General features: G+C 46.8%; 3 protein-coding genes across 27 annotated transcripts in view; 1 reads left to right on the plus strand and 2 right to left on the minus strand.

Moving 5' to 3' along the window:
• fryl (furry homolog, like) overlaps positions 1-2,224 on the plus strand; it is a 77,859-nt gene extending 75,635 nt beyond the window's left edge. For 24 of the 25 annotated variants that reach the window (XR_015035682.1, XR_015035683.1, XM_085773304.1 and 21 more), the window contains one exon: positions 949-2,224. Coding sequence is in view for 22 of the 25 variants with exons in the window: in XM_085773304.1 (XP_085629430.1) it covers positions 949-1,189 (241 nt within the window). In the remaining 3 variants the exon portion in view is untranslated. The remainder of the gene's footprint in view (positions 1-948) is intronic. The other variant, XR_015035684.1, reaches the window with a different exon arrangement.
• A 1,050-nt stretch (positions 2,225-3,274) lies between these two features.
• Positions 3,275-5,756, minus strand: zar1 (zygote arrest 1). Its single transcript, XM_085773330.1, has 4 exons — positions 5,031-5,756; positions 3,977-4,069; positions 3,730-3,804; positions 3,275-3,640 (listed from the first exon to the last, which is right to left on the minus strand). Exons 1-4 carry the CDS (start codon positions 5,739-5,741, stop codon positions 3,497-3,499), a joined length of 1,023 nt encoding a protein of 340 aa, XP_085629456.1. The 5' UTR covers positions 5,742-5,756; the 3' UTR covers positions 3,275-3,496.
• Positions 5,757-6,215: 459 nt separating this feature from the next.
• slc10a4 (solute carrier family 10 member 4) lies at positions 6,216-9,154 on the minus strand. Its single transcript, XM_085773285.1, has 3 exons — positions 8,465-9,154; positions 8,049-8,259; positions 6,216-6,863 (listed from the first exon to the last, which is right to left on the minus strand). The coding sequence occupies exons 1-3, from the start codon at positions 8,974-8,976 to the stop codon at positions 6,336-6,338; spliced, it is 1,251 nt and encodes a 416-aa protein (XP_085629411.1). The 5' UTR covers positions 8,977-9,154; the 3' UTR covers positions 6,216-6,335.
• Between the last annotated feature and the right edge of the window lie 2,979 nt (positions 9,155-12,133).

Consider the following 12,133-nt stretch of genomic DNA (forward strand, 5'->3'; position numbering starts at 1 on the left):
TAGGAAAGTAATGTTATAGTCAAGCCTGGTGCCTACACTGCCTTCCACATGGCAACATTGGTATTGGATCGGTTTAGACTACTGGCCGATACGCTAATAGCCCTGGTATCGGCATTGGGACTGAAAAAGCTGGATCAGTGCATCCCACTGGTATGAAGCGATCAGAACTTGGTGGTCAACATTTCCCTTAATCACACAACATGGTTGTGGCCATAACTCCCAGATACCTGCACTGATTATGACGCAGTGCAGCATAAATGTTAATAAAATAAATAAAATGAAGTGATCTAAAAGGTCAAAGGTCAAGTTCACTGTGTAATGTTCGTCAAAGCCACCTCGGGTCAGTTTTCAGTGCTGTAACTCAGGAGGGGGAATTTGAGCACATTTCCTGCAGCTAGACAAACATCCATGAGGTGGTCATCATAGTTTTTCAAATCGGACAGTTCTGCCCTTGCTGGAGCTTCTTCTTTCTTTTACCTTTATTTATTCAGGGAGGGCCAATTGAGAGCAAGCTCTCTTTTCCAATGACGCCCTGATTACAAACAATTCATCAATACAATATACATGCAAGGTGTAAACATAAAGCAGTAATACAAAAAACAACAAGTGCATGTACACTCAGAATGCATGGAGTCTATGATAATATGAAGTGATTAAAGGGAATCAAGGCATCCAGCTGGAGCTGTGACAAAAGATTATTCCATTTGAATGGTGTAAAATACTCAAAGGCAGTTTTTCCTACCTCAGTCCTCACATTTGGGATAGTAAGAGCCAGGGGATTATGAGTGGAGTAACTGAATAACTTAAAAGTAAGCAAGTTTGTTAGATAAACTGGTAGTTTGTGAAGAAAGGCCTTATAAATAAAGAGTGAACAGTGTCGTTCTCTTCTCAGAGCCAAGGAAGTCTTCCTGCCTGTCCTAACTCCCTCCTTCTCTCCCTTCTCTTCAGGTCTCTGTGGCCCAACGACATCTTTGGCAATGAGACGGATAACGCAGTTCAGACGCTCCTGCACATCTACTTCCGTCACCAGACGCTGGGTCAGACGGGCTGCCTGGCAGTGGTGGGCCCCAGCAGGGACCTGTCCCAGGCCAGCACCCGCCTCATGGAGCTCAACCTGCAGATCCGTGAAGCTCTGAGTCAGGCGCAGGCCTGCCAGTCCCACACCACCATGGTCAGCACCGGACTGTGAGCCTGCGCTACGGCAGGCTAGACTGGACAAACAAAAGCCCCCTCCCCGCTCCCTGCAGACCCCCCCGCAGCTGCAGAGAGTGGGTAGACAGTGAGGGGCTCCAAGGGAGGACAAGAGAGACTCCACCTTTAAAGGGCTAAAGGATGTGTGGGAATAACTGTGACTCTTAATATGTATTATTATATGTATGAATGCTTAAAGCAAATATCTTTTCCCAGACTAAGCCAACTTGCAAAATTCAGTTGCAATAAGTCATGTGGTGGTGTGCCTGGGGAAGAATAAGAGAGGACGCAGTGGGATGATATTTTTTACTTTTTTTTTTTTTTTTTTTTGGTTTTTGATTTAATTTTTCTTTTTCTTTTGTTTTGTTTTTTTGCTGGATCTGACCTGATGAGCATATCGTACTGACCAGTGGGCTCGTCGGGGCCCGCGCGCTGGGAGATGATGTATGTGAGCATGTCCAGAGGAGGTGTCGTATGTGTGAGGACACACCGTCGAGATTCATAAGCAAACACAGAAAAACCTTGTTTAAAAAGAGTTTTCCAAAGCATGCTTGAAAGAGAAAAAGCACTGCAAGAATATTTTTTTGAGAAATGTATTTTTTATTAGAGCTAACATCCTAGGTTGTAAATGTTAGGATATTTAACATGTAATTGTAACCCTGTAGGGAAGGTTTGCCCTCAGGGAGTGTAAAAAGAGAAATATATCTGTTTATTGATCTGCTTTGAGAGGAGGGTCCCCTTCAACAGGTCTTCACGCAAAACTCACTCTTAAACCAAATAAGTAGCTGCCTTTAGAGACTCTTGACTGTGTGATATATATTGGATATTCTGGTATACGCTCACACACAAATGCATATAATTGCACACAAGTGCAGACTGGCTACAACTCATGACGGAAACATAACTTATTTTACTCTGTATATATTTTAGAAAATGTATAGTGTAAAACCAGTATTTTTCCCTTGTACTTTTGTGTAATGCACTGTTCATCCGAGTAGGATGTCTGTATAAAGCTAATGTGATGAGAGAAAAAGCCAAGACCAGATCTGAGTCGTTAATGATCCGCTCCGGCCCCGGCCTCGTCATCCAATCACGCAAACTTCAAATTTTTCCCAAAGGCTGCCTTGGTTGATGGTAGTGGTCTTCCAAACGGGGGTCAGGGCTCATTTGGGACAAGCCACCTGCCTTTGTGATGGTGATGGCATGGGAGATCTAATGTAGCTTTCCTCTCCCGTATGACCGCACCAATCCAGCCAAGCCACGTCATTCGCATTCCTTCTCTCCATCGTGATCTTTTTTTTGTTGGCGCCGCGCCCCAGCATGGCCTCTGCACAAGGCCTCATGAAGGGGAGACTTTAAAGGTTTGTTTGTCCATGTAGGTTGAACACATTGCGGAGCAGCTCTCGCCCTCTGCCGCCTCCTGTCCACACGCTCTGTGTGTGTGGAGGGGGGGGGGGACTGGCCGTTGGTCGAGGCTGCGCTTTGCTTTTCAGTATGGCCCTAACTTGCTGCTGTGACTGCAGGACATGAACCGTTACCTGAACGCTTTTCTGGAAATCTTGTCATGGCACATTGTAACAGTCACTGTACTCATTCCTCAGAGAGCTTTTTCCCTGCTTGTCTGGTACATTTGAATGCTGTTCTTAATTATTTAATGAATATTTTATTTACCTTGGAAGATGTTTTAATGTAGAGGTGCATTATTCTTTTTTCCTTGTTCACTCACATACCAGCCTTCTCTCTGGATAAATAAAAACCTAATCATACAATCACTTTGGTCGTAAGTTGTTAAGTGTGGAAACAAGTGAGAACACTGGACTAAAGCAGACATGAGTTTGTCATTAGTGGTTCTTGACTCAACTACAGTCAGTTTGAAGTACGGTCACTGGTGTTTTCACCGACAGAAGCTCAGACGACGGTCAGGGTTTTTTCCCCTTAAGGTTTTTCCTCAGTGGATGTGAGGGTATAAGGGCAGAAGATGTTATGATGCCATGTAAAGCCCTTTGAGACAAACTAAAAAAGAAACAGGCTATACAAATAAAATTGCCTTGCGTTGAGTGAAAACAAAGCTTCACCACAAGAGTGCATAGCTGCCATTTATTACATTGGCAAGTGTGTGGTTCTCACCACCACTTTCATCAACACAAAAACAGGCATGAAATAAAGTAGTGAAACAACTGTGTACATGCTTCACATCAAAGATTATTCCATCTGTAAACATGGCAGTGTGGCTGGGGACGCCACCGCCCCTCCCCAACCGGACCCACACTGATGCGTTCAAGGCAGAGTTCAGTCGAGACGCCTCTCAGATGATGTACTTGAAGCTGAACGTGCTCTCGCAGGAGAGCCGCTTGCCTTTGCATCTGCCACACAAGTCCTGTCTGTGGGGCCGCCTGGGGTCCACGTGGCGTTGTGTTGTTGCACAGGAACAACGTGCTTTGTTGCAAATCTGAGGGGGAAGTAAAGATAAGGGCAGGTGAGTTTAGTGTTGATACAGGGGCCGTTTGAATCCCACAGAGCAGAGGAGGAAGGACTTACGTGACATGTGATGTCTTCAACACGGTATGGGTTGAAGTCCTTTTGGCATTTCCTACAGTACTGCTTGAAGTAAACCTGGAACAGCAGTGGACAGGTGTGTTACAGCCCAGTCAAATCAAACATTGAACACAATTAATGTGTCTTTTCAACTGAAATAACTTAATGTCATCTTGCTGACCCCTGGTTATTACAATTAGGCTAGTCACTGACCTCAAATTACTTGTGACAGTTTGACACAGGTGCTCACCTTGTTGGTGCCCTGAACGCACCACACATAGGCACTCTCCCATCGCAGATTGCATGCTCTGCAGTGATAATATCCGTACTTTTGTTCCAGAAACTGATGGCAAGAAGAAAGAAAGAAAAAAAGTCATTGGTTGTTCCACTGTTAGATTCCTGATCTAATGTCCTCAAGCTGACACAGGTCAGAGTCAACAGTAGTGTGACAAGGCCCACCTCCTTTAAATTCACCTCAGAATTAATCTACTTAAAAAACAAAACATCCAGAGCAGTTTTCTCTCTCATCTCTGTTTTTTGAACAGATGTTTGCAGCTTCATATCAACTCTCCTGAGTCCAATCACACTCATTTGTTACGGTGGAGCTGCTTCAGAGTGGAGCATCTCTAAGGGCCAACAGATTAGTGCTAATGAGCCATTTTAGGATGAGTCACATGATAGGCTACTGTAAAGAGACGCTGAAGGTTTAAGAGAATTCATTTTAATATTAGAAGAAGTCGCCAGATCCCACTTCCTTCCACTCAGAGGCACTGAGAGTGTGCTCAATTTGTTTTATTTTACAATATTTCAGTAAGCTACTTCAACATGTGGAGCAGATGTCATGCTGTCATCTGTTAGTGGGGGAAGCTGCCCTACAAAAAGGCAAAGTTTTTTTTTTTACCAATCAAAAGTGTGGCATAATCTCTTCAATCTGCTAGAATTTGATATTGGGACTGCTCAAATTTCTAGAGTTATTGGGCTTTGCTAGTGTCCATCCAAAAAAAAAGCACTGTGAAACCAAGGCAAAAGTGCAGTAGCTATCTGCCATAAAACTGTCAAAATTGGTCAGAAAGACAAACTACAAAATACATTTAATTCAGTCCACCTTTATCTAATCAATTAGGCTATAGACTTGGTCAGTTTATTTTATGCTTAAACCTGACAATGAAAAAAACACAAAAAGCTATTTTTCTCAGTTTGGCATTTTTACAGATAGGCTACAGCACTCTTTATAATGTCCGGGAAGTTAAAACCTGGAACAGTTCACTGTGATTTCTAAAAAATAAGCGCGTGAGTAAACTCACCTGGAACCGCACGCGCCCCTTGTCTTTGAACGCCTCCTCGCTCGTCACCTGTTTGGCCTTGACCTTCTCGCGCTGCTCCGGGGGTTTCCCGGTGTGTCCGCCCTCGGCAGGCTGGGTCTGTTCGCTTCTCTTCCCGTCGCTGTTCCCCGCGGACTCGGGCGGCTCACCGGGCGGCTCCTCCCCGCACGAGGCCTCCCTGATGTTGTTGTTGTTGTCGTCAACAAGGAAGGAGGTGACGCTCCTGTAGGCGATGGGCGAGTACACGGCCAGGGTGCGGGGGTAGCGCACCCCGCCCGCCGCCGCCTTGGGGCTGGCCCCCGGTGACCCGGCCCCGGCCCCGGTCCCGGTCCCGGTCTCCGGTCTCCTCCGGCGGCGGGGGTCCCGGGGGTCCCGAGGGTCCCGCTTCAGGGCCAGGAGCGTCCGCGGGCCGATGGAGCACTGCACCGAGGCGTCCTTCTTCGGGTTCACCTGCACCGACACATCCCTGGTGTTGGCCTTGCGGAGCCGCGGGGTCAGCTTGGGGTTGATCTGAGATAAGATGGACTTGAGCTGCGCGCGCTGCTGGTTATTGAAGGCGTCGCTGTCGCCATAGTGAGACAGGTAGCTCTTATATCTCCACCCCGCGTCTTTACCTCTGGGGTACCTGCCCGTGTAGGGGTTGTAAGAGGAATAGAAATAGCTGTCGACTGGGTCTTCACAATACGTTGCCATTTTGTTCAACCAGCAAGACGCAGCCAGGTGTAGCTATTTAAATGGACTGAGTTGCACGCGCCCTCCCATCAGGCTTAATGAGGCGCAGGTGTGGAGGTGTGGAGACGTGACGCAAGTATGAAAAAAGTTTCACTTTTCTCTCTACACACTTTTTTTATTTTCTTGTTACAGGTGTTCACACGCACATACTGTACATTTGTTCAGCCTGTCGGTTGTGTTGATGGACATGAGACTGGACTGGCACGGCACGGCACGGCTGGAAATCTGCACATGAATAACTGATATGTTTCTGTGTTGTTTTCAGTTCCTCTCTCTCTCTCGCACACACACACACACACACACACACACACACACACATGTAGCCTATATACACACACAGCTTTAAAGCACTGACACTAACAGTGTCTTGCTTTGATGATGAGGTGATTAATGCATCTTTAACTTACAGCAGTGTTTTCACACATGGTGTTTTCATCAGTACATTATGAATGAAGCTTATGACATGAAGCACCTTTTCTCATCAGTCTCTGTGGACTTCACTTCTTCAGGGATGACAGAGATCATGAGTCCACCCATGGTTGGTGTTTTTGCACATTAAACAGGGGTGGGGTCAGGAGGGCAGGGGTCCAACATGATGGTGTTTGGGTCACTCACTGTCACAGCACCATAGGAGGAGTCAAAGTCCTCGTCATCATTAAACCTTTGATATGTTATATCTGTGTCCTCGCTGTCCCCCATCCGATCCGGCTTGTGCAGCACCTTCTTCCTGTACATCCTGTAGGCCAGGATGAAGATGCCGGCCTCGGCCGCTTGGAACAAGGCGTACAGCAGGGGGAACATGTACATCCCTCCCATCAGCTGAGGGGGGAAGGCCAGCTTCAGGATGGCCGTGCACAGCTGCACGTTCTGGCATCCCGTCTCCAGGGAGACGGACCGGCGGCTGTTGGGCGGCAGGTCGAAGAGCACGGCCAGGCCGTAACCTGCAGCGTAACCGCACAGAGGCATGAGGATGGCCACCACGTAGACGGCGGGCGGGATGGTGGACAGCAGCTCAGGGCCCAGCATGGCTCCAGTCAGGATGAAGAGCATCACCAGGGTGATGAGCAGGGACCACAGGGAGGTCTGGAAGAGACGGGGGGCAGGGTGAAGGTGATGCTCTGTTCACATGACAACTGTTTTCTGACAGGACGCCTGATCCTGACAGAGGATCTCCTCCCCTCTACCGTAATATGATTCTCCAATTGTCCTCCTGTTAAAGGGATAGTTCAACATTTTGGCAAATTGGCCCAATCCCGATAGTTTTGGGAGTAGGTTCATTATCTTTAGGCTAATTGTCGGTGCAAGTTGTTTTGAGATCGGTGGAGCAGAGCCACAAGCTGCTCAGAGCTACGCTACGGAGGCTAATGGGATTTCTTGGTTTCCCTCATCAAACTCATCAAATACACAATCCAACAACTCCAAAACGCTCTGGTGGACAAGTTGTGACCTGCACATTCACCACGCTATGAGATAATAACAGAACGTTACGAGACGGAGTTGTTTTCGAGGTAAATGCAGAGACTGCTTGCTGAAAAACTGCTCCCGATGGGAACGCGCATCAGCTGTTTTGCATGAATTTACCTCTAAAACAACTCTGTCTGGTAACGTTCCGTTATTATCTCATAGCGTGGTGAATGTGCAGGTCACAACTTATGCACGAGAGCATTTTGGAGTTGTTGGATTGTGTATTTGTTGAGTTTGGTGAGGGAAACCAAAAAATCCCATTAGCCTCCGTAGCGTAGCTCTGAGCAGCTCTCGGCTCTGCTCCGCCAGCTTGCACCGACAATTAAAGGTAACGAACCTACTCCTAAAACTATAGGGATTGTGGCAATGGGCCAATTTGCCAAAATGTAAAACTATCCCTTTAAAGAGGTTTTCCATGTTTTAACTGAGGCTAATGACGGAGTCGTGACTTTGGATTTGAAGTGACATAGTTGAGTGGCCTGGAGCAGCAGGGAGCTGGACTCTGCAGCCTCCTCTGCTGTGGCCCGCCCTCATTCATGTGTGGCTTTTATCACAAATGAAAGGGAGGAGCTCCCCCTCACATAGACCCTCTGATGTCGCTGTTGGTGCCGTCAGCGACCACCCCCACACCACACACACACCACCCCACCCCCTGTATTGTGACAGGAAAAGACAATTACGCACTGCGCTTTTGCGCAAAGGTGCGCCTTAGCCCAACACCAACCTGAATCATTAAGTGTCTTAACCAACTAAACACACCGACTGACTGGAAAAAGTAACTTTGACAAATTGCGCTTCAATTACCTTTAAAACAATGTCGGCCACGCGCGTGTAGCGGTACCTCAGCAAAACGCCTAAACCAATAGGGATGAGGGTGCTGCACAGGGTCAGGATGATGGCCCCGAAGGGCATGAGGTTGACCACGGGTGTGTTGATCCAGGCCCGGCTGTAGATCCACAGACACAGCGGCATCAGCACCAGCGCCAGCAGAGTGGACGATATGGTCATGATGATGCTGAGGAGAGGAGGGAGAGCTGTTAGCGGAGCAGTGTCGGCTCATCAGCCTGACAGACTATGTGAATGAGTGTGTGTGTGGAGGGTGAGTCAACAGTGAAGTTGTCCGACACCAGTGCGTAATCTGTAGTGGAGCTGCTGAATAAGTTTACAGCCTCATCACAGACTACATACTGTATGTGTGAAGAGGAGGAGGGCGGAGGTACCTGAGGTTCATCTCTCCGTGCACCAGCAGAGACATGATGTTGGATAAGTTTCCTCCGGGACAGCAGCCACAGAGGAGCACGGCCATGGCCGCCACATCATCCAGAGAGAAGGCCAGAGCCAACAGAAAGGCCACCAAGGGCATGATCACAAACTGACACACCAGCGCCAGCAGCACCCCGATGGGTCTGCGGATGTGTTCCCCCAGCTGGCTGACGTCCACCGTGCAGCCCAGCCCCAGCATGGTGAAGCACAGGACGAGTCCCACAAACACATTGATTCCGTGACTGAGCGGGGAGTCCCAGAAGGCAGGGACCAGGTGGGGGGTCTCCGTCGGCGGAGCGGCCATAAACTCCGCTCCAGTCCTGAGTCCGCTGCCCTCTAGAAAGACGGCACCCCGGGCCGCTCCTAGTCCAGCCATGGCTCCGTCCTCCGGAGAATCCACAAGTAGCTTCACGGTGTCCGACATCAGAAAGTCCATCAGGCCAGCAGCCACCAGGCTGGAGTTCTCCATGGCGCAACAGGAGGACGGAGGCTCCGCTGTCGGTTGGTCCCTACAGGAGCTCGTGCGTAAAATGCTTCCCCTAGTGGCGCGCCGTCACTAATGAGACAGAGCGGAGGCTCCAGTGGTCAGAGGATGTGATGGTGCCATGGCACTGGTAGTCTTAAAGAGACTCACTGACTCCGACTGGTGCCACGGATTGGTTCCCTGACAGACGCACGCAGCCTGAGGGGAGTCTGCACACGGCCACAGCGGACCGGCCAATCAATAAGGACCAGGCGCAGGCTGCCCTTTATATCAGCGCAGCTTGGTTTGAGAGGAAAGGTCCTGAAAATATCAATCCACTTATTACATATTGACAGTTTTCATTTGAACCCCCCTGATCACCAGAAGCTGCTGTGCCCTGTTAGTGTAGGTTTCTAAAAAGATGAGTGAGCCGGTGCAGCTGTTCTGAAGACAGCTGTTTGTCGAGGTTGAGTAAGCGCAGTGAAAACTGAGCTCATCTTTATACTTGTGCAACAAACCATGAAAATCTGCCTCCGTGATTCTTTTGTTGGCCCCGATGTTTCCGACATGAAGTGTGCGCGTGACACGCGGGTGTCCTATGAAACTGTTCCTATGTGTCCTTATATCAGCAGGGATGCCATGTTCAGCTGAGGAGGATGTATGGACCTGAAGATATAAGTTTACAATAAATATGAAACACCAAGAGTAAAAATTGTGTACAGCCTTTTTACATATAATGAATGTTTAAAAAATGTTGCAACCATATGCTGAGAAGATTTATTAACTTACATATACAAGTTTATTTAAATTAATTAAAACAAATATCATACACTGCTGTTTATGATATCAACAAATATTGACAGATATGCATATTGGATTAATTTATTTACCATAACATCTGTAATATAATCCTTCATATAAACATATAGGCATTTATATCAATACATAATGTTACTAATAAACATTCAATATATTTTCATTTATTACATTTACATATATATTTTTCATTTGACATGAAGCCTACATGCTGCAAATTAAATATGGTACAGTTGTGTATGGGATGGTGTGTAGGTGTTCAGCTGGGTTAAAGGAAAAGGGCTGTTTTTTACAACCTGGACCTTATTTCTGGCATAAAATACGGTTGTTTACTCACCGATATAACTTTAGTGTCATTAGGAGTTAGGATGATATTTAGATCCATTCCAGAGCATAGTGGGAGTGATTGGGGCACAGAGAATGCAGCCATAATGCATTATCTGCAGCGAAACTCGTTCATTTGTTGTTATGATTCACTAGTGCTATTCCACAAGAACACCACCAGATACAGATAGTGAATAAACAACCGTATTTTATGCCAGACATAAGGTCCAGGTCGTAAAAACGTCACTGCTCCTTTAAATAAAAAATGAATAATGTGTAGTTGAGTTGTGTCCCCAGTCTCTAGAACTGACTGGACTTGATCAATTTTCACACAGTCAGTCAGAACTGCTGCTCTTCTCTGGGACTGAGACTCAGAGACAGTACAGTCGGCCTGTGTGGGGAAAAATACTGAAATCTTTCAGCAGTAAAAGTTAATTGTTGCAGCCTGGTGTCTGCCATCACAGATCCATCAACCTCTAAATATAAGAGTCTGGTTGCCACATGAATTAATGAGCCGTTTGAATATAAGGGAAAGAGCAGCTCTGTGTGGTGTGGTGCACATCCAGTCTTAGCAGTAAGTGTGTGTTTGCTGCAGTAAGTGCAGGTCAAACAGTGAGAGCAGCATCTGTGAAATACGACTGTCTGCTGCCGGGACACAGTGATGATGTCATCATCATCATATCCAGTACAGCAGCATCTGCCTGGGGTAAGGAACCATGCTATTTGGGATTTGACTCTTTGTGTGTCTGTGTGTGCAGAGACAGACTGTGATCCTCAGGGACAAACTCCTTGGTACCACACACACACACACACACACACACACACCCGAGAAGCCGTGTGCCCAGAGGAAATAAATGCAGTGACGTCACAGGTCTTGACGGCGCTGAGGCTGGAGTGTGATGGGACACTTTGCAGTCGGTGACTCAGGCTGTCTCTGTCTGTCTCCTCCTGGAGACACACCATGGACCCCATTAACCAATGGGTGACTCCAGGTATACGCAACACAGCCACCGCCTGTGCACAGAATACATAATGTGTCGCTGTTGTGTTGGTAGCTGCGTATAAACAAGAGTTTCTAATCTCGCCGAGTCTGATTTATATGATGTGAGCAGAGCAGATTCATATCCTGAGAAGACGTTTGATAGGACGGAGTGTGTGTGCGCTGTGCTGATTTCAGATAAAGTGTCTGATGTGTGTGAGCAGCAGGGCTTCCCTGTCCTCTGTGATGGCCACTGTCTCTCCTGCACACTTCACCATCACCGTGGTTGTGGTGTGTCCTCTAGATGAAATTTAATCAAGTAAAATCATGACTTTGCACTCGACTAGTGTGTCGCCCCTGCAGAATGATTCAGGAGAGCCCAGAGGAGAAGTTTTTTAGCTTTTATTTGAAATGTGACTTTACACAGGGAAACTGAATGTCATGTTTGTGGATATAAAAAAAAGCTCAATAACAAAAACTTTCACACAAAAGGTGTGGTATGTCTTTTTGCAACATTCGTTCTAGCTTCCCACTGAATCTGAGCTTTGACTGAGGCACCTCTCTCTTTAATAAATAGTTTCATTTACAGAATGAGCAATTAGTTATAAATATGAAGGCGCATATTAAACATTTTTTTAAAGCAATTATAAATGTATTGATTTCAATTACAAAAAAAACACAAACAGGCAAGCAGATCAGTCAAGCAGAGAAATGCAAACTCGCAAAGAAATTGGCACAAAATGATAAACATACAAAACATAGATGTTCAAACTCAAGTGAAAGTTTAAATTATAGGCACTAGTTTAAGAACACCCAGCACACCAATTACCAGAACAGCTTCCCTAACACTGGCACACCTTTTGATTTATTGTCATAGCACAAGAGGTAAAAGCCAGCCGACGTTTACTCAGCCTGTCACGTTGATATATTTTTCCTTTTCTCTTTTTTCTTCATGGTATGATTGATACACGGACAAATCTGTGGTGGGAATTCAATGAACAACATCAAAGACTGGTTGGTGTCACTGGCTGAACGGGTGAACGG

This window comes from Trachurus japonicus, chromosome 4 (genome assembly GCF_045865225.1).
Source record: "Trachurus japonicus isolate A0001 chromosome 4, Traja_1.0".
In the NCBI taxonomy this organism is placed as follows: domain Eukaryota; kingdom Metazoa; phylum Chordata; class Actinopteri; order Carangiformes; family Carangidae; genus Trachurus; species Trachurus japonicus.